At 29.9% G+C, this 24111-nt stretch overlaps 1 protein-coding gene across 1 annotated transcript in view; it reads right to left on the minus strand.

Annotated features, from left to right (window-relative positions):
• Window positions 1-23514, minus strand: part of Neto (Neuropilin and tolloid-like) — an 80514-nt gene extending 57000 nt beyond the window's left edge. Inside the window, exons 1-3 of the mRNA XM_018546311.1 lie at window positions 23406-23514; window positions 1884-2338; window positions 900-1137 (exon numbers count right to left, since the gene is read on the minus strand). Of these exons, the coding sequence (XP_018401813.1) occupies window positions 900-1137; window positions 1884-2338; window positions 23406-23514 (802 nt within the window). The remainder of the gene's footprint in view (window positions 1-899; window positions 1138-1883; window positions 2339-23405) is intronic.
• Between the last annotated feature and the right edge of the window lie 597 nt (window positions 23515-24111).

The raw sequence follows: 24111 nt of genomic DNA on the forward strand, positions 1-24111 counted from the left end.
TTTATCAAGTATATAAAGAAAAACAGATTACCAGTGAATGATAAAAAAAAATTAGAATTTTATCAGTATCGTTATTTTAAAATTCTATTAGCATTGCTATTTTAAAAAATAAGAAGCTAATAAGTGAGGATGTATGACAAAATTCTGTAAAGAATACGGATTGTGATACTATATTATTCATATATGGATAATAATCTGATCGAGCCATTATACGATCCACGCTCGAGAGATAAGTCGTATCTAACGCTCTTTACTTAACTGGGATTTCGCTTGAAAGGAAACGATGTTTGTTCAAAACATTTGCCCCGGGATACCAGAGAATCGTGGATCAAAGGTTTTCCTCGTCCGGAAAGAGTCCGCCATTCCAACACGCTCGCCTTTTTTCCCCGTATTATCAGCGAACGGTGCGCAGCAGTAAAGTGAAATCTGGCTAACGTGTTCTTGCCGCGAGCAATCTTGTAAAAGTTCTCTCGAAGCTCGCTTGAAAATCGATTTCTCAGAGAGATACGATATGTAGGAAATCGATTATTGGTCATCGAACCATCGCCACGAAAATGATTGCATCCTCAATATTCCGGTCAGCGACACGAGACTCGCGATTTAACGCGTAACCTACGATTATCTGATAAATTACTTATCTTCGATTAATTTGAATGTTGTAACTTCTCCGCAACCAATCACAAGCTTTAATTCATAAACGGGATACAAAGAATGCATCACTATTTTGTTTTTTTTTTACATATACTTATTACAATTATATTATTATATTTTATTAAATATAACTATTTATTATAAAATAAAATAGAGCACTCAATTTCCAAGTTAATAAATTGTATTTTTTAGTTCAAATCATATTGCTTTATATACATAAGAGAAGCTATAAAAAAGAATTGACTTACCTTCCAAAACTCGTACACAATTGGTCGAATTCGGATATGGCTCGGGATAATGTGGACTATAAAATTCCCTCTTTGTTGGGTCCCCAATTTGAAACTTCTCACAGGAATTCGGGACGTGTCTCATGTGGCGTCGCGGTATGGTGACATTTTTCGTATATATTATCATCGACGTCGTATTTTCCAAGTTTCCGTGTGCGAGCGTCTTAGATGATAGTTGTGTCTCGGGCGTTGGTACTATCTGCACACATTACAAAGTTTCATTTGAATTTATATGTAAGAGTCATTGCGTGTAAAATAGTATACAATAATTATAAATTTTCCAATGATATTTTGAAATATTATAAGACGGATGAGGATGTCCTCATGAGCAATTTTAACATGAAGAAACATTTCGCAGCTTTTGTTATTGAAGGTTGTGTTAATTTCAGCTACGTAAGGTTGAAAATTAATATGATCAATGAATTATAAGCTTCTAATTGGAGATATCAAGCCGTTAATTAAATGGAAGCCAATTCCGCAATTTGGGCAACTGGTATTGCAATAGTGCTAAATTATAGCTATCGCTCGCATTACGATATTGGAAACGGCCATGAGTAATTACGACTACTATGTCGTAGAGATATCGATATCAATGAGAGATCGTAGAGGAATTCATACTATTGTTTTATTGATTGATATCTTGCTTAGTATTTTGCTCATAAGTTCAAGAGAAATCTGTTTAATCGTGATAGATGTTCATAAAAAAATGGTACGGATATATATACTTATGTAAACTCTCTTAATTATATTTAATTTCAATAAAATGCGTCCTAATTATTATTATATGATTTTAATTCTATTTTCACAGAATTTCACAAATTAGATTCTAAAGCAACAGAAGTGAGAATATGCAGAGACATTATTCTGAACATTCGGAACATCTGCAGCCATAATCGTGACTAAATTTCCAAATAATCTATAGCTACGAGATTTGGTATGAATTACGTCATGGAAGCTTCTAGAGGTCGACGACGTTCTGACGAGGTGATAGCCAATCGTCGTCGATTCCAAGGACGATGACTCGATGGAAATCCGATTGGACGGATCCGTCTGGCTCGTTTCACTGCTCCTGGAGGAGATGGACGGGTTATGGCTTGTGATCCTCGCGTCCTTGGTGTCATTGCCCCCCAGCGACTCCATCCTCCTCCCGTCCTCGTCTTCTTCGGACCTTTCAACCACAGTTCCCAGGAAACTCAGATCCGATCGAGTTCCAGGGCTTGATCTATCTACGCTCCAAGAGCTAGTTTCTGGGAGCTTGCCATTCGAGGGTCTAGTTTCCCTCGCGGTGTGCTCCAAACTCGAGGATGGCCAGGATCGTGGCAACGAGGATCGACTAGTTTTTCGAGCGCTGTACGTGCTCCACCGTGGATCTTCAGTCTCTCTTGTGGATGCTCCAGTAACTGAAACAATAATAGCACCGAATAATTAAGCAATTAATTTCGGTAAAAATATCTTTATTTAAAATATTTGCTTGTAATAGTTCACTAAAAATTTTTGATGAAATTGCTATGTTATAATTTAAACATTTAAATACAGAATAATAGTGGATGAGTTATTAAAGTTACAAAGTCAGCAAATCAAAACAATATTATGATATTTCTCACATCATTAATAAAAACTTTTAACAAACTTTTTATAAATTAAACTTGAAAGTATGATAAATTATTTCGCAATAGGTTTTTTTGCAATGTTTTAATATGTTTATTAGAATCATTATTAAATTGACGATCAATTTAATTTATAGTATTATATTATTTTTCAACTTCAGTTTATGATAGTGATAATATTTTGCGCGCAGTTTAACTATAAAAATATGTATTCAAATATAAATATTACGCATATATATCATCTATTGATCGTATTTGGTCCTTGTTTAAAGCGGGTTATCTAGCGAAATAAGTATTGTATAAAAATATAGTACAGATATACAAATTTTTAATTCTATTTATCAGTAAATTAGCACAATACGTTCTGATTGTTGTGATTTCAGTTCTCTCTCTCTGTTTTCAAAATTTCTTAAATCAAAAATAATTTAATAAAGGCCCTAAAAATAATTTAACAAAATAGTTATATAAAAATAGTTAGAGAGTAAATTTGCTAACTAGCTTTTCAACTTCCTCGTTAAGATGCTACAAAAGTAAAATTGAAAAATTAAAGTAATTTATATTTTATGTATAATATATCTATCAATTAGAGATATAACAAAATAAAATAAAAAGCAAATAAAACAGAAGTTTGAAATAAGTATCGTAAATATATTTTTGTCAAATGTCTATGTGATTACTAAAGCAAAAGATAACTTTATTAAAATAAATTTTTTGTGCAAAATGTTTGAGTAACTATTTTTAAGAAATTAGAAAATATAACTTATTTTTCGTTGTTTACACGGTGCAAAAATATTTTAGCATTATTCTTTAGTCAACGTAATATCTACAATACAATCTAATATCAATTAATTGCAGCATTTAAAAATGACAAAGAAAGAGAGAAAGACGGGTTTTCTTCGAGGATAGTCAATTTCCATTTTAACGCGATTGACTGGAATAACGATATAGGTATATATGAGTAGCTTGCTGAAAGGCGAGTAACTAAATTGGGAGTTTGAATTTCGTCACTGAAAATAAACGTGATACCTACAATTCTCGCCTGCGCCTTTTTAACTTTCTATCATTCTTCTTTTTTTTTTAGTTTTTAACGATTGCGGTAACTATGAAAAACATTGTCGCTCACCTGTATGTATAAAATTATAAATAACTTGATTCACAATAAAGTAATCCATCTTGATTTAATGAGAGGATCAGTGCTGACTTTTATGTTTCTGTTACAAAAACGTTTGAAATTCTCTCAAATTAGAGTGATTGCTACTGCTATACATAAATCATTGCAAAAATATCTACAATAATATGGCAATAATTTACTTTAAATCCTTAAAAAAATGATTAAATATCTTGATAATTAATTACACATTTTATCTCAAATAATCTCTTGGAAACAAAAGCTCATATCAATGCTAACAAAAATGACATTATTATTTGATTTTACAGTTATCTGTTATATAATATCTTCAGTAGTAACAATTTACATTGTATTCATTAAAAAATAATTAAATATCTTCATTGAATTAATTACATATTTTATCTTATAAAGGCTGAAATCAATGCTAACAAAAATGGCATTATTATCTGCTTTTACAGTTATTCGCTATGCTTTCAATATGAATAATAGATTTCACATAAATGCGAAATGAGATTCAGACAGACACCTTTTTGCTGCTAAATATACAATAAGGATATAAATTAAATTAATTTACGTAATAGAAGAGTAATACTCTACACAGAAGAGGAATACTATTTCGTGCATACCATCTCTTTGTTGAACGTATATTGCATCTTGAAAAGCAAGACGGCTGTCTATATATGATACTGCATTTTGTGTAACATTCAGACAAGAGCATCTCAATATAAGACTTTAAAGTGTTCCTTTTTTCCTTTTATGAGGCCGATACAACGTGCCTTCTTTCCTCAGGCTAAAACTTGATAACCTCATGCCACTACACCATACATTGCATCTCGGCTTAGCTCTTCTATTTTACTGGAGAAAGCTCTCGTCGTGTCTAGCATCATGAGCGGCTTGCTCACAAATTTTTAAACCGATGTCCTACAGGAGGTTTTCCTTTTATCATGCGATTTCAGAGTGTGACAAGCTAAGTTTTTGGTCGGAGTGCTTTTATCCTGTACTTCGGTCTTGATATCTACTTTTACTGGACGACATTTCTTGATATCGAATATAGCAAGTTTAATAATTTATAGATGTAAATTTTGAATATTTAAAATTGAATTACTGCACTTCTATAAAATTATACTGACCTTTTACTAAGTAATAATTCAGCGATAAAATGTTCAAATTTATTGTTTCCTTTTTTTTACTGAAATAGCACAAACATAAAAAAAAATATCTACTTTTTTGTAAATAAATTATTATATAAAGTTATCTAATAATATATAAGATTAATAGAAAAAAGATTGTAAGAGTATATAATCTTTCATTAATTATTTCAATTACTTTCGCAAATTTGTTCTTCTCGAATGCACCTAATATTTATTAAATCAAAGTTTCTGCACGATTACTTCCTCACGATTGCCTTGTTCATAAACAACAGGCTTTAGGCACATTATCGGTTTCTAGACTCAGGATAAAGGCTGAACTTATTAAGAGTAACTCAGCACGAATAAGATCAAAATTTATTTGCTCCATTTACTACTTATTTTTTAAAGACAGAATCGGAACGTAATAGCCCATCTCTATACTGATTGTGAGAGAAAAATATTTAATATTTGTGACTCATAATCGTATATAAATGTAATTATGGGTCAGGTAAAATAACTAAACACATGTTTAAAAACTTTATTTATATTATTAATTATTATTTTAATTATTATTGTTACAATGTAAGTAAAAGTATTATATTTTTATTTTTATTAAAAAATACACAGTTGGCACTGAAAATGACTATACATTACAGTTAAATTAATAGTAATTGTTCGTTTTTTCCATGCAATATAGTTGTCAAAGTAGATCTTGCAATAAAGCGTAATATAATCAGTAGCTTTATTTGCATTCTTTGATTCCACAAAAAACCAAGTTTTTTAATTTTTTGAATTTCTCAAAAATGAACAAATAATATAGACATCTTGATAATTTTAAACCAATCAATATTATGAAAAAATAATTTTAATTAATTTGAAATTGCATCGGTTATTAAGTTCAATATTACTACATGTATTATAATATGTATAAAACAAGTTTGGTTCTTTTTTTTACTTTACTATTGTTATGCATTTTATTAATAAAGCGCAGTTGCTAATAAATTTCTTCGATAAACTGATAATACACATCTCGTTTTTTTTCTACAGAGAAGTATTTTTATTATGCATTGTGAAATTTCAACAAACCAGTTGCCAAAGTTACATCGCTGAATTTTGAGAATTTCCTGCGATGCCATGTTTCAGAGGCGTCGGGTTTCTAAAAGCAGGAACGACGGCGGAAATCTACATCTACCTGCAGCGAGTAAATCAGATCCTCGCCTGCTGGGTGTCTCGTTCTCTCACCCACTCGGCTATCTGGCCTCCCGTTTCTCGGCAAACAATTTTGTAGCTTCTTGTTTCTTTACCCTCGCACTATCTTTCTCGCGTTAGTTTCTCTTCGTCTTGTGAATGAGAATATTGCAGCATACCCGTGATAATCCCTTTTTCACTCAAGACATTCATCGCGCTGTTTACATCATCACTTTTTCTTCAAAGAACCCATGTTGCCCCTCTCATCTGGAAAATGGCCGCATTGTGTGCCTCTCGCGCGAAACGAGCGATACTTTTGTGCTCGCCATCAGCAATAACATAATATTAATGACATAATGTAAACTAAAGAGATAGAATTAATAGTAAAATTTACTTCTTTTTTATTGCTTATTTTTAAGTTGCCGTTTTTTGTACTTATAGGTATATATATTAGGTTAGGGGAGGAAGTCTTTTTGCATATATAAAATTAAAATCTTTACTTTCGAGAGATTACTATATTTTTTGAGTTTCTGTGAGCTTGATAATTTTTACATATAAAAAATTATGAGCTTTGAAAAGGATGAAATTTTTTTTTACTTTGTGGATCTTTCACGTACTCTCAAAAAAAATTTTTTAAATTATTACTACCTATCATGAAAGTTTAAAGCTTTTCCTACAAAATTGTTTTTTAAAAATGTTCTTACAAATTTTTATTTCTGAGATATTTGTGAGTTAAATAAAGGAACATTCTGATTTTGATTGCTCATTTGATTTAATTTCGTCAAAAATCATACCACGATTTAAAAAACAGATTCTTAAAGCTGAATTACTTACTCTATCGAATGATATAATTGCAATAAAAATTTCGCAACAGATGGTAGGTTGGGGAAGAATTCTTTTATATAAGTATATGTAAAAGGATTTTTTCTCTAATTCAATATTATTTATAATTTCTCTCTCATTATTGTACATTATTTTATTAAATATGATATTTTATCATTATACTTATTTTATTATATATATATATATAATAACTCATTATTGAATAATTATTGTATTCATAAAATTAAATTTTTTTTTGTAAAAATTTAATTTAATTTTTACTTTATTCACACTATTTTAATGCATTTTATGCAAAACCTAATATATTTTATATTTTATAAGGTAAAGCTATTTGAGTAGTGTTCAGAAAAGTTTTCTGTATTGGTTATATATTTTATAATGTTATGACATTTCAGACAGTTTTTTTTTTTAAATAATTATATAAATTCATTCGTGCAGATAAAAGATTTTTTGTAGTCTGAGTGCATCCGATGTATGTTTGAGCAAAGAGAATTTAATAAAGTAACAAAGCGATTTTAAATAATAAAAGCAATTCCAAACGAGCGTTAAATATCAATGGACGTAAAAATTGCGCGATTAAAGATTGATCAATATAAATCTAACAACCACAATTCATACGAGTATTTGTTTTAAAAAATCACAAATTTATTGCTTCATCATCGAATTTGCAGAACTAATAATACCGTTATACAAATATTATATTCTTTATGAAAAAGTATACCGAACTAGGAATTGTTAGTTCGAGATGACACTCAAATTGAGAATCCAATTCTCAAATAAACCTCCAACTTAAAGGTTAATACTCAACTTGAGTATTATTTTGGAATTTTATTGTTTAATTGAGTGTATTTTTATAAGATTTTTTATAAGAATTGTTCCGAAACATTTTAAAAAGTATTAAAAATAATCATGTATTTTGTGTGTGTGTGTATGCGCGCGCGCGCACTCTATTCTCTCTATTACATAAAGTTGTAATTGCTTCTAATTTCAATTCTTATATGAGTATATAGCATAACACATAATTATTTTTTCAGTTGCGATTGTGGAAAGCAAAAATATCTAGTGCGAGAAAGCAGATGTCAGATTATAAAAACGTATAGACTTCTTACGTCTAGAATAACTTATATTTGAAGTACTCTAATGCATATGCAAATCTCGACAAAGGATAATATCCAACGTATTTTTTAAATAAATTGAGAAATGCGGAAATATTGAATAATTTCGATTTTTTAAATTTGTTAAAATTTAATTACAAAACATATCTGTTACCAAATGTTTCTAGAATGCAACACAAAATTTTTTTAATTTAAAATAACAATATGGCTTATTAAAAACAAAATTCAAAATAAATTGAAAGGGTTACGAGCCAAAAACAATATCAATTAATTTAGAAATAAAGCTAAACTTTATAAACAATGAAAGAATATAAAAATAGAAATATTATATAAAATCAGAAACGTTTCAACACCATAATTAGGCCATTCTCAATGTTACACAAAAGTATAAGTAATTGGTCAGGTATAAAAATAAAATATATAAAATTATAAACATACATGGTCAAAAAATCGAAAAATATATAAATTACAAAAATATGTATTGTATATTAAGAGTTACTTCGTTCCATTCATATGTTCGAAAGTCTTTTACTGTCAGTCCTAAATTCTAATTGATAATGTTCAGAGTCTCGATTGTCATTATATAAGTGATAATTGTCACGGATAAATATAATTTCTATTAATTAGAACAATGAAGTTGAAGTTATAAATTGTAGAATATTTGGATAATAATATATAATACACACACACACACACACACACAACATACACGCAGATTTTTATTTTTTAAATACTTTCTCTACGAACATATACTCATGTCACATTACACATTGCAGAAGATTGAGGATTGCAAATTAAAGATTAGAATTTGACCAATCTCAGATCGTTCTAATTTTAATCCGTTTTGTTTTAATTAGCTGTATTCTAATCCTCAATTTGCAATCCTTAATTTTCAGTGCGCAGTAACACGAACATAACTACATTATGAAATGTAATTATAAGATAATATGCTAGCTAGAATATCTAAATCATACTCATGAATCGCAGGTTTTTAATAAATCACGATTTTAATCGTGTTTATTGTATGTTTTGATAAAAGAAATGTACAACACACGATTCTAATAAAATATAACAGATATAATGAATTTTTCATGCTTTTAGTATAGAATAATTTTACAGGATATCTTAAAAAGCGCTAACCAATCATATAGCGCTGATCAAAAACTGAGTCAAAAAGTCCTAAGTCATTTCGCAAAATTTTCGCAACAGTTTACAAAATGTTAATTTATAAAGATTACTAAATAAGATTACTAAATAAGCGCTTAAAATCGACAAATAAACAGCTTTAAAATGTTTGATATTTAAGATGTTTCTTAAAGAGCTCTTAAAGATATTTTAAAAATGTCTTATGTGCTGATTTTATACATTTTGTTCATTGAACACTAAAAAATAGCGAAAAATGCAAAATAGTAGACGAATTTTCGATTTAGTTTTGTTTTTTTTTATCAGAAATAGCACTATATGATTAGTGGACGCTTTTTAAAATGCACCCTGTATATATCGCACAAGTCTATATATTTCTAAATAGCCTAAATATTTCTGTTTAAAGGAGACGTAAAGCCAAAATATTGTTGCACACGTGATGTGCGACGTTTTCACGTAAGTATATATATAATATTTCAGTCTATCAGTATCTCTCCTCAAGAACGTATACGTTATATATTATTTACAGCGCGCGTTCGTGTACACATTGCCGAATACTATTACTCGTATAACCCCCATAGCTCCATACTCGAAATAGAAACCCCACGAAGAATTCCATTTTCCGTTCCCAGTTAGGGATTCCCTTGGATATTGTTTTCGCAAAAATGAAAGAAACGACCAGAACATCCATGCTTGTATCATGGAATCGAAAACGCGATAACGGAAGAACATCTTCACATTTATGGTCAAAAGGCAGAATTCTGTAGACCAACTCCCATTTTAAAAGTAAAAAAAGAACTGTGAAATATATCTCGCTTTCATGAAATTGTAGATATACCGGTACATATGTACGCACAACGACTGGGACTCATACAACAGAAAGAAAGTTCCTTTATAAAGAGGGAATGGCAGAAGGAATGAACAAAAAAATTTAGAATAAAGTTTTAAAGTAAAGATTAATATTTTAGAAACTTTTTCAGATCTCTTTGTTTATTAAACTTTATATGCTACTAACTGAGTATATCACTTATTAAGTATACATGGCTTTATTTCGCGAAGGTTACTCGTGTAATGTTGCTACATCGATAATTTTTCGTGATAATATCTAACAAGTAGTTCTTGCGCGCGCGCTTCTATTAAATCGACTTTCTATTAAAGGGAACGTCTTTCATTCAGAAAGGGATCGTTCACATAAAATTGTGCTCACACGGTTCGTAGCTCATCGAGCTCGTCGACCCGTATTTCTGTCGCACGTTTACCGTAAAACGATCAGATCACTCAATGCGGGTCCTCTTTGTTCCATAATAAAGTTAACGTTTGTTTGTTATCAACTTGAAAAACACGTTGCATTGATTCTACAGTTTACTTTCCTTTGTGACAGATTTCTTGTATGACAATCCTTTTATAAAAACCCCTCTTTATCCTCTTCATAAGATATTAAATGACTCAATAATTCTTCCTTCATTACATATTCTCCCTTAATTACTTCTTGCCCTAATTTTATTCTTCGCTGTCTTCTTGCAAAAAATAGGAAAATTTAAGTTTAATAATGAAATTAATGAATATAAAATTAATGAATGAATTGATGACTGTGGCACTAATCAGAATTTTTTTCATAATTTCTGTATAAAAAAGCTTACTAAAAATAAAAATTACTATCAGGACGCATTCTAACGTTAATACTCTTTCCTTTGGATTTATTATGCGATTCTCTCTCTCTCTCTCTCTCTCTCTCTCTCTCTCTCTTTGAAAGTTAGTTATAATACTTGGAAATACAGCGTGCTGCACTATTCCTTTTACTTTTTATTAAGTAGCAAAAGCATTTCACCAAGAATGAGTCATCAAAGAAGTCCATTAGTAAGAAAAAGAAATAAAAGGAAAAACATGACATGATGGCATAAACAAATATATTGTTAGACCATTAAAATCAGTGCTTATTAAATCAATGTAAAATATTATAATTTATATGTACAGGAGTCTGCTACAAACGTATAAATAAAAGAAAGCTAAGAAATATTTTAATCAGCATATAATTATCCAATTAAGTTTTTGTGTTATGCGTTTAATTAGTATCATGCGATAAATTATTGAATTAACTATTTTATGTATACGTTTTTATAAATTCTTGACGAATAACAAAGTTTTTGATTTATAGTCACCACTTTTTGTACTTTACATCTTCCATTCGCTGGTATAAACGCCGCGTATACGAGTCAGATTTATTGTCATTCTCTCTCCTTCTTCTCTTTATCGTGAAGTTCTAACGACTTTCACCGATACAAAACACATTTTGCTAACGGTGATTCACGTTGCAATCGCCTTTAAGATCTTGGCAGAACAGCTACAGCGATGGTCATTTTATGCTTCAATCTCATTGTTTCTGTTGGCAAAGTTCGAGAGCAATGTTGCCGTATTTCTACCAACATTTGTACACGCATTTATGGTATTACAGAATAATAATTAAAAAATATCACACATATTGCTCTGTACGTAAAATGTCATTCTTAGGTTTGGAGACTCAAGTACGAAAGAGACTTAAGTAAGAATCGCGAGGTCTTATCTAATTTTTTCAATTTGTAGAAAATCTTCAAAATTAAAATAATTTATAACTTTTATTTCAAGAAAATTGAAGAATATTTTACATTTTGTCATAAAATTAAATCCTTGTGGAATAGCGACGCCATTTGAGATCATTCCTTTTTATTTTATAAACAGCTCGCTCAATTTTTACGAAACTTGATCTACGAGATGTAATTTGATAAATGTTGAAATTCTAGGTTGAAAATGAAATTCATGATAGATTCAATATGATAAATAAAATTTTTAAGAAATAATTTTATTATCTTAAAACTTGACTTTAGGGAGTTCTTAATTGGAAAGTATATAGTGAGTGTAAAAAGTATATATTCGTACAAAGAAAATCTATCTATGTATATGTATCTATCTATGTACGTAGATATTTTGTAACATTTTGAATTATTATTATATTTATAAAAAAATATTTATATCAGCTTATACATATATTCAAATTATTAAGATGAACTCATTGTCAGTTTTATTCTATAACCCGACTACTTCGATCGATTATACTTCAGCGGCTAGCCGGCTTTCGCGAAGTTACAAAAGTAATATCAACCAAAATTTATATGGTTCCATGTAATAAGAATAACGTCGTTTCTTTAGAACAGCGATATTTCCTTGTGGACGATATTTTCTTCAGCGATATTTTCCTTGGACATCGAATACGATTCCTCGTCCAATCTCAATTCCCCGAGGCTTATTTCTTCTATCAACGCAATGCACCGCTAGCGCACTGACCAGGTCGGTCAGTCTTTCTGATCGGTTCACGAACGGGTCTGTCTCTAAATCACTTACTGAATAAATCTTTCCTGAGTTCATGGCCAGTACGCGGCATGTTGAAAGCACGGCAACAAACGGTGCGAATTTATGACTATAGGTGATACACATTCTGCTATCTATAGTTTTCAACAAGAGATTCATTCATGCACCACATATCTTTTACGATTTTTTCTGCATCTAAAATAAGTGTAGACTTATAATATAACTTATAATATAAGAGATATGTTGCAGTCTGATTTTAACAAAAACTTCAATTATATACATATTTTATTTTTATACAGAGAGGACAATTTTACTGAATTTTACTTATCTAAAAATTTAACTAGATTTGAAAATAATTTTATTGGATCATCAAAATAATTATGTAGAAATCTCAAGCTAAATAATGCTTAAACTGCAAAAAGCTTAACATTCTACCAACTAATTTGAGATTTTTACGTAATAATTTTGATGGCTTAACAAAATTATTTTCAGATATGTGTATAATTAAATTCTAAACACACAGTAAATCATCTTTTCTATGGAATATTTTATATATTTATTTTATTTAGATATCTTTTTTTTTTTAAGAGAATATGAACATCATCTTTCCATTATTTGTTACCTCTACACTTAATTATACAGAATTATTAAAAAACTGAACTTTAACCACTACATATATATTTCATCGCAATATATGTTACTTTATGCAATCTTCATGAAATCCAAAGAACCATCAATAATGTAAATACGACATATTTATGTTGCTTAAAAAGCTTGAAATGTGCAAAAACACTCTTCAATCAATAAGTATCCGATAAGATCTTGATTAAAAAATTTATTAGATTACTGCGCAATTGAAAGCAATAAAAAATAAATAATTACGAACAATAAACACACTCTCGCAAAGATACATGCTTAATAAAAACAAACAATTGTAATGTCTGTATCAATAACCATTATTTTTCCTTGTTATTTTTTATTTGCATTCACCACACTGAGCTTGTTCTTTTTTATTACAAAATACGGTTTTGTGATGTTTACATTATGCGCTGAAATATGCAAAATTATGAAAAGAATAAAATAAAAACGATAGTTACTGAGATAATGTACGTATGACTAAAAAAAATATTTATCATGCAAATATTTTTGGAATTTCAGGATACGCAGAAAAATGTCCATTAGAGATACAGTTTATAGCTGGCATTATTTTAAAACTTTGGTCAGTCGCAAAACAGTGTAATCTACAGTTATTCTCTCATGTAATCGTACGATTGTGAGACAACCGTTGAATGTGTTTAATACCAGGCGAAATAACATGCAGGGCGAATTTATAGGAACCAAAATACGTTCCCATTTCAAGCTTCATGCGGCTGCATCCTCTACTATTTTTCTCATTTAGAACGGACGATGGCGCACGAGAATTCGGGAACATTGGACATCAACATGCAGAACAAGCAAGTGGAAGGACATTTCCGTTAAGACTGCGGGCTCAGAGCCAGTATCCGCCTAGAAACGCAACCTTCGTTTTCTTTTTTTTATTTATATGCTTTGTTGGAGCATCCGAGTCGCATTGTTAGTGTTTTTCACGATACTATAACGATCTTTTTCGCAAAAATTTCTATTATCACGCGTGAGAACTGAATTAAATCTTTTATAGAAGATCGTAATGTTGCGATAAAAATATAATTAATATTTAATTCTCTGTTTTTTAAATCTGTTTCCTCATTGTTTTTTTATTTAAGATATAAAATGTATCACATAAATGTGACTATTTTACATTAAATAATTTTCATTTAATGTATTTTATTATAAAATATAACATTGAAAATTAATTGGGCATGCATCTTTACAATAAATGCAATAAATATTTTCTTGCATATATATATATATTCGATGGACATCTATATTAAACAAGTACGATACGTAATAAAATATTAATCTTTGAAAAGTTAGCATTCTAACTTTAAAATTTCAATATAATAGAATTTTGATTCTTTCTTAAATAATTTTAAAATTCCTGATATGTTTCGAAAAGAGTTCTAACGATTAAATGTAAAAAAACAAAATAATTTTAAAAGGGTACCACCTTCTTATTTTCCTTCTTTAAAAATTAATCACATTTTCCAGAAAAAATGAAAAAATGTAATATTTACGTTTTTACTCTCTTGTAGCACTATTCAGAGCTTTAAAGAAAATCTTTTCACAAAAAAATTGTTGTATATACGAATTTAAAAAATATTAGTTAAAATGTAACTTTTTGAATTTGTGTGAAAATTTGTTTTAACATAACCATGCGTTTGAATCAGTTTCAACATAATCACATCTATAATAAAATTAAAACTATGCTTTTATATTAAATAAGAATTCTTATTTTCCGTGTGAAAGTATCTTTTTAATTTCATATACAGAAATATATTTAGCTGACTTTTTTCAATGAAAATTAAAGTATCTCATATTACATTCTATATATAATATTATTTCATGTTGTTTGCTTAAAATCTTTATATTCTAAACATAATTATTTATATAATTACGTTATAAGAATAAGAAAATCTTATGTATTGTCTCTCTATAATAGTCTACGTGTATAATAATCTGCCATATTTATATTTAAAAAAAAATCTTGTTGCTATCGTCAATTCACTTTCTTCAATCACAACTTTGAATACGATGATATAATAAATACTCAAATATGAACTTATAATTAATCTTTTTTCTTACTTTCCATGGAGACAAGAGAAATATTTCTCTTTTTCTTGTTTATAAACACATGGAACGCATGTTATTCGTTCCAAAGTCAACAGATACCGATCGATGATTTTAGTTCTAATCTCAATTTCGTTTGCGAGAAATATAAATTATTGTCTGCCATTCTCTTTCTTCCACACGAGCGCCGGAGCATTTCAGGAATCTGTTAGGGAAGAATTATGACCGCTTTACTACAGCGCGGCGTGGTGAACGCGCGTTGACGGCCACTCAGCTAAAGACAAAAACATTCAGAAAACATCATGAAAAACGAGCACATCACTTCCGAATATTTTTACAAATCCATCCTCAGCTTTGCAAACTACAAGGCATGTTGCTTTAATTTCTTTTTCTAGAGTGGGTGACTTGTGGATGCTTCAAGAACGGCATGTACGACAGATGTACTGCCAAATACCATGCAATAACTTACTACTAGAATTTATATTTTTATCTTACATTCATTAAATTTATATTATAATTAAATCTTAATATAATAAATATTTATCTGGTTTATGGGGTGTAAAAAATTTATTTTTATAAAAGAATTTACTATAAAAAGTAAAACTTTGATTGAAAAAGTGTGTAACAGGATTTTAACTAATAATCAATACACTCACACATATCAGAGTAATAATTACAATTGCTGAACGTATTATACATATTGTAAATATATTATAACTACATAAACAAATTAATAAAAATGAATTAATTAATTATATATATAAATATTTATATATAACCATCTAATTAATTACATATTCTTTCAATAAATTTGAAATGTAAATATTCACAAATATATTGTTATTGACAATATTGACTACAATTTAAAGGATAGTAAAATATACAAAAACAATTTTCTAAATTATTCTTTTATTAAAAATAAAACAACAAATAACGTAACTCATGTGTGTATTGTATAACCCATAAATTAGTTTTAATGAGTGGATAAAGCGTGTTTAACAACTTGTCAGTTGCCATAAACTTTTTTCAAAGGAGAAATGGATAGAGAGCCTGTACACAAGGGAGAAAGAAACTTTTCAAGTGGCCGAAAGTTCTCGCACACCACAAAGTGTAAATGCGACAAAATCCTCGCACCATCGGGACGGAATATAACACGAATATGTGAGTTTACCACTCTTTTCGAGTCTACGAAATACTTTAAACTTACAGAGAAGAAAGATTTGCACAATTCACATCGTTTTATATCGTATCTCGCAGGTGCCGTAGCTTTCAATCGAGTTTTCGCAGTTAACATTGCATTTATTTTCTTCTATTCCTCTTCCCTTTGATACACACATACGTTTTATTACCATCCAATTTCATCTTGACTTTCTAAATCACAGTTCGCTCCATGAAACAGATAAAAATTTTACGTTGTTCGCTAAACGAGATTTTTAAACATTCTGATTTCTCTATTGAGTTGATAATACATATTTCAACAAGACAATTATTATTTTTTCTAGAATTATTATTTGAAATAGTTTTATTATAAACAATGTGACAGAATTCAATATAATTAAGCAAAAAGGAATATTTTATACACGTCCATTAATTTCAATACACCACCTAAATCGTCAATCTATGAAAAGTAATGAAGGAAAAAAGCTTATAGTTTGTGATAAGTCTACATTGTTTTCAACATATCTTTTGAAAGTATACTACACGCCACCAAGAGAAACCTTTTCCAGGTGAATAATTTCACACAAACTATGTTCTGCATTTTTTAAAGTGACTCTGGCAGATCGGTTTTCGATTGATAACTCCTCCTTAGGAGCCATTTACGAAACACTTTACAAGTTTTCACAGTATCGCACAATATAAAGCGAACAACACCAACTTCGGTGTTGTTCGCTTTTACTGTATGTGTACGAATCGGTTTTCAAAACAGCATTGAGGGACGTATCTGCTATTACTACAAGCACTTTACGCGAGTATTTTGTTTATTTCCATGATCAGGCACTATCATATATGGCTATTATAGGCACGTTTCCTCGAAAACTACAATTATCAAGGATTTTTATATAAATAGTGTATAATACGATGCATGTGAGTGCGGAAAGTGTTTATAACAGCAGGAGGATTTATTTCTATGCAAAAGTACGCATATCACGTCTACCTTTTACAGAAATATCAACGAATTTAGAAGTGTGTTGAAATTAATGAGCGGTAGTCTATCTTAAGCCCTTAATGGATTGAAAAAATGAAAATGGTATTTTCTCTTTTTTTTATCAAGTATATATACGATCTATTAAGGGATTAAGATATAAAATATTATTTTTTATAATTTTTTGTTTTTACAATTATTATGATTATTACCTATAAGTGATAATCCCTTTAATAAAGTTTAGATTCTGAAATATCATTTTTTTTTTTATTAAGTACGAGTATATAATGATCCATTAAAAGATTAAGATATAAAATATTTTTTTAAATTATTTTTTTGTGTTTTTACATGATTATTACATGTAAGTTATAATCTGTTTAATAAAGTTTATAGATTCTGTAATAATACTTAAGTTTATTTACTGTATTGTATTAAAATATTATTTTTGAATTTTTTGTCACACTAAAAAGATTTATTGGATTTTATTAAATATTCGTTTAAATAGTACTAACGAAATATTTACTAAATATAAACAAGTATTTATTTAAGTACAGTTTTTTATTTTAAATAAATATTTATTTACCGTAGGTTAATATTTCGTTAGTACTATTCAAATAAATTTAGTAATTTTTCAAATAAAGTTCAGTAATTTTTTTCAGCACATGAAGGAAATGTTGCGTTTTATAAAATAAATCAAATCATCGGTATCAGGACACGTTTAAATAACAAATTTATTTTTCAAAAATCTTAATTTAATATTTGTAACAGTGATGTTACAAATTTAGCTGGTGTACATAGTTTATGATTTGAGATTTTATTCGTTACGCTAGTTTCTAATTTGTGAGTATCGAGCTTCGTATTTTTTCTGCGTTATTCTACCATCATAATAATAAAGCGAGCGTCGGGTGCAATTAACGTCGTGTCGAGCGTACCGTATAAAGTTCTATGCAATTATTTTATTGGTGATTAGTATGCATGATCCTAATTAACGATATTTTCAGGAATCATACATGATATAAGAGCTCTCATATAATGTATTACTTCCAAAAATATTGTTAATTAGCTTATTGTAGTAGTGCAACAAACAACTCTAAAATGGGAAAAATAAGCATTAAGAGATAACGAATTATAGGATAAAAGAATTATTATTTTTATAAGTGATGCTTAAAGCGCTCTTTGCGTATAGTTGTGTGTGCGTGTGTGGAAATATTTAATTAATCTGTATATCTAATATTATTTTTATCTTTTATTCCGATTATATCCACTACAATTTCATAAAACGTAAAACTTTCACATTATGTTCTAATTAGACTTTGCGTGAGAGTTTAAATAAAATGATATTTTCTTAAATACGGAAAATAACGTTGATAACATAATTACATGATATTTTATCGTACTAGTAATTATTAATTTATCGTAAGGACACTCCCTGAACATTATAACACTATTTCCGAGGTGTGTCACTTACATATCTATCACTTTTTATCCATCATGTAATACGCGATAGTAATTAGGTTAATGTAATAACTTTTAAATATATAAATTATATTATTTTTGTCAGAGAGAAGAGAGAGATATGGAATATCATAAAGTTTATCTTCTAATTACATTTTATTCTTCATCATAATGAGTTTAAATGAATTTTATACTCATGTAAAACTTATTTTTGCATTTATATTCCTGAGTTATAATTATTTTCCTATCCCAACTCAAAAGCTAATCAAAATTGATTCTTTGCAAATCTTCTCTTTATTCTGTGTTTTATTGAACAAAATCGTCATACTTATCCGTAAGTCTCACGTGCAAAGTTTATCCGCGAGAGAGGATTACTTCAGAAACTCAGAACAAGTGCAGCGGCCCATCTCGAATGTCGTAAATGTGAAAACTCGAATGTAATCGAGAAATTCGCGAGAATTGCAATTCAGAAACTTATCGGCGACAAAAAAGAAGGGAGACCGATGCGCACTAATCAGATATGTCCCGCGTCGAAATTACATTCTACTGTCGCCCGGGGGAAATTTCTTTCCCACTAGATAGAGTACAGTATAAAGCTCCATGCGCGCGATCCCGGGAGAAGCACTTGAGAACTTAAAGTATTCCCGTCGCATACAGGGAAAGTTTACTGCATCACGGCTGGTGCGACAGATGCATACCCACGCGGCGGTAAGTTTCTTGGCGCGGACCACTGGCAAAACTGCGAGCGTTTCGCAGTTAACAATGCGGTTACTTTGTGATACCGTCTCGCGTTTTTGTTGCTATAAAGCACATTATTTTACCGCGCCAGGTATGGGCGGTACGCGTGGTTTTACTAATTCATCGTCGTTACGGTAGCCGCTTCTTACGCGGCGACATTAATCAACGGTCTTACGCTTAATGAAGCGGACTACGTCGCGCTTTTAAGATAATTAATACATCTCATGATTGTTTCTTATACATCACGCAGAAACTGCCCGGCTATATGAATATATGCAATTAGAATGCATTTGTCATCAAATTCTATAGTTACTTCAAAATTTTTTAGTCAAGTTTCAGTGAAGAAATGTTTAATAAACTTGTATAAAACATATATATATAAAATTAATACAAATTATATAACAATACTTTTGAAGCTTTCATGGATATATTTTTCAAAAAGACTATGCGATTTACGAGTTGTATCCGTCTTGATACATCGTTAAATTCTTTAACAATCATACATTTAATGATGTATCAAAACACGGAGATGACCCGTATAGGGCTATGTGAAGTTGGCCTCCCCACTATTGCAAATCTAAAAATGACCATGACCATTCGTTTGGTGGTCGTTTGGTGGTGTTTGGTAGTCCATTCCGGACGTTTGGTAGTCAGAGATATAATGAGAAATGTCAAAAAAAGATGAACGCGCGTGAAGTTAGCCCCCCCATTTCTAAAACTCGGCTTTGCAGACTGCAAATGTAATAATGACCGTAAGCATTCGTTTGGTGGTCGCTTACTGACGTTTGGTAGTCCATTCCCGATGATTGGTAGTCGAAATTATAGCCGGAAATGTTAAAAAAAGGATATATGCGCGTGAAGTTAGCCCCCGCATTTCTAAAACTCGGCTTTGCAGACTGCAAATGCAACAATGGCTGTAAGCAATCGTTTGGTGGTTGCTTACTGACGTTTGGTAGTCCATTCCGGACGTTTGGTAGTCAAAGATATAATGAGAAATGTCAATAAAAGGAAAAACGCGAACCACAAAAGATAGAACCACATGCAGCAATATACATATATAATAAGTTCGTCATGATAAATATTACACACCCATACACACACACACACACACACACACACACACACACACACACACACACACACACACAAAAAAACGCACGCACGCACGCACACACGATACTTTTATAAATGTCATAAAAATTTTATTTTTTGTTACACACTTTTATATATATATTATATTATTAAATTTTATTTTATAATTAATATTATATAATAAATAAATTTTATTTTAACGGGAAAAAATAATATGGATATACCAACACACATTTTTTAATTTAATTAATTATATATGTATATTTCTAATCACATGAGCATATGCCATTTATTGATATACTTAGTTATAGTTCTGACTACCAATACTCGAGAATGGACTACCAAACATCAGTAAGCGATCACCAAACGAATGCTTAAAGCCATTATTGCATTTGCAGTTTGCAAAGCCGAGTTTTAAAAATGGGGGGACTAACTTTACACGCATATATCCTTTTTTTGATATTTCCAGCTATAATTTCGACTACCAATCATCGGGAATGGACTACCAAACGTCAGTAAGCGACCACCAAACGAATGCTTACAGCCATTATTCCATTTGCAGTCTGCAAAACCGAGTTTTAGATATGGGGGGGCTAACTTCACACGCGTTCTTCTTTTTTGACATTTCTCATTATATCTTTGACTACCAAACGTCCGGAATGGACTACCAAACACCACCAAACGACCACCAAACGAATGGTAATGGTCATTTTTAGATTTGCAATAGTGGGGGGGGGCCAACTTCACATAGCCCCCATATAGAGTGTGACAAATTATATAAATTAATTTTAAGACAGAAATTAATTTTAACACAAAATGATATCATGTGATGTTTAACATAACGCTAAAATATCCTTCAATATTCTATATGTTATTTTAAATAAGATTTAATATATTAAATTTTTTACAATTAGTTTGATTTCGCAGGAGATAGTGTAAACTTAAACTATTGCGGAAAATAAGGATTTTTTTGGGGATTTTTCAATGAAGCACGATATATCCCGTTGTGCGCCACAAGTATAATATTTAAATTCAAAACAAAGTTTTTAATCTTAATTTTGTTTTAACTATTATTATGTCTGCCATTTTTTATTATTCGATTGCTTTGTACTACTATAAGAAATTAAAACAATGTTACATTTTATCTTCTTATATATTCTTACTTTCATAATTAAAAAATATTATCCGTACGTGTAACATTATATAAAATATTCTTATTTTATCTTTTTATTTTAAACTAAGTACATTTTATTTTTCTAACACAAAACACGTTTAACGTATCGTGTTAATTGATCAATGAAACTAGGTCAATAAAAAGTAGAAAATTAATTAAAATTATTACAAAGAAGTCATGATACATTGATTAGACTTTACTTAAAATTAACAAAAATTCATTTAATAATCAAGTGAAAAAATACATTTTAAGTGTAAATTTAGATGTATTCGTAAAGTTGGTTTACGAACTAGTGTGAAAATGCTTTTAACACATCCTTTTTTTCTCTTTCTATTCTCGTCGCTCCTAAATAAGCGTATTGTGCCTGCAAATTTAATCACTCCATAATGTGAATGGTTCTTTTAACTGAACGGGCTTAAGCCGGACTCTCTTAATCGCATAGATTTGCGGAAGTGCACATATAATAACGGAAAGAGTCGGCATTTTAACTGAGTAATTATAATTAGTGATTCTTTATGAAGAATTATGCCGTTGTCAATTATAATCATTTATAGTTAAGATAATACATTTAATTGAAGTTATGATTTAAGAAATATGACTTTGTAAATATAAGTATTAACAGAAGCAAAATATATACATCGTTATTTTGTATTTTAAAATAATTAAGAAGAAAAATTGTGACGAAAATAATAAAAACATAATAAAATTATAGCATTTTTGTGTGTAAATATAATCTCTTTATAAATATTGGATTTATATTATATCAATATAAATACAAATATTGTGTATTGTAATATTGTAGACAATACTCGAAATAATACGAATAAATTGGTAAAACATAATAATGTAATCTCTAATTGTAAGTAAGCTACGTGTCTGTTTTATCGCAACATTTTATTTCAAAGTACTTAATCAGATAAATTTAACATTTGTACATCATTTGATAATAAAATCAACCATTTCATATTTTATCGAATATGACTTAAGTATAAAGGTTTCTGTTCCGAAGATAATTCTTCTTTACTCAAAGCCCGACTCGCGAATATAGTCGCATTAGCTATGCACTTTGCGTCGATAACTGTCTGATTGTGAGATACATATTGTCCACTAAAAAATTTCTACGATATCAGCCGCATACAGCATGAGAAAGGAAAATTTGTAGAAAAGAATCTTAACATACAGTTACGATAAAACGACATAAAACGATCTATGGAACTATACGCCGCAACGTTAATATTGTATGGTCTTCACTATGTAAATATGGCAACATAAGCTTGCATTCTTCTTAGTCTATTTGGATGAAATTTTACACGTATTTCACCGTTATGACGTTCGAACGTTTCGTTATTACGATTATTCGGATTATACTTCACCAAGATTGAACCGTATTTTACGCAGATGATACAAGTATTTACATTTCGCATGCAAAATTGCTGTCATTTAGTCAGTTAAATTATTGAAATCATAAAATATACAAAAGAATGTAAAAAAAAAAGCAACATACGAAAGCACACTTTGCATTGATGGAATTTTTATTTGAAATACGAGATCGAGAAGCATTGGCGAATCGATTATCTAAATGGTGAATTCAATATACATATATCGCCGCTGAATTCTGAAACGTGGGGAAAAAATGGCAAATCTTTGTACATTGCTACACACTTGCAACTGACGCCTGCCATCGCGAATGCGCGCTGGCAATTATGTCAATTGCATGTGTCACTGTTTGCTTATCAGAATTATGGTAATGTCGCACGGCCGTTGCGGCCATGTTTTGGGTAGATTGTGATTATTTAGCATCAAATACGTTTTGTGACCGTGCCAAATGTACTAATACAACTAATGCACCGCAGCAAGTACGATCATTAGGGAAGCTCGTTCGCAGCACGACAAAAAGATCTTTGCACTGTCGCTTTTTCGCAAAACGTTACGTCAACCATCCTTGACGGACAAAACGATACGTTTCGACCAGAATACCGGATGCAACTGCAAAATGCAGATTTCTCTCTGAATAAGCGACCCATGAAATTTTTTGTGCGCTTCGTTGTCGGAATTTCGACATTTTCCCGTGTAACGGATTTCTACCTTTTCGATAACAGCGCTTCGTTCTCGATGTGTGTTAGATTTTTGTTTCAATAAATAAGCGTGCATAAACGATACGCGCAATGTGTTCGTACTTTACATAATATGTGTTTACAATTATATATGAAAGAGGTATTACAATAAAAATGAGATTTCAGATTGTTGTAGAGATTGGCGGTAAAATATGTAAAACTTAAAACGCTGACAGAAAATGATTGTCAACAGTGATATGATCATGCATATACATATTAGCAGATTGTAATAATTGCTGTACAGAAATTAATAA

This window comes from Cyphomyrmex costatus, unplaced genomic scaffold (genome assembly GCF_001594065.2).
Source record: "Cyphomyrmex costatus isolate MS0001 unplaced genomic scaffold, Ccosl1.0 scaffold538, whole genome shotgun sequence".
Classification (NCBI taxonomy): Eukaryota; Metazoa; Arthropoda; class Insecta; order Hymenoptera; family Formicidae; genus Cyphomyrmex; species Cyphomyrmex costatus.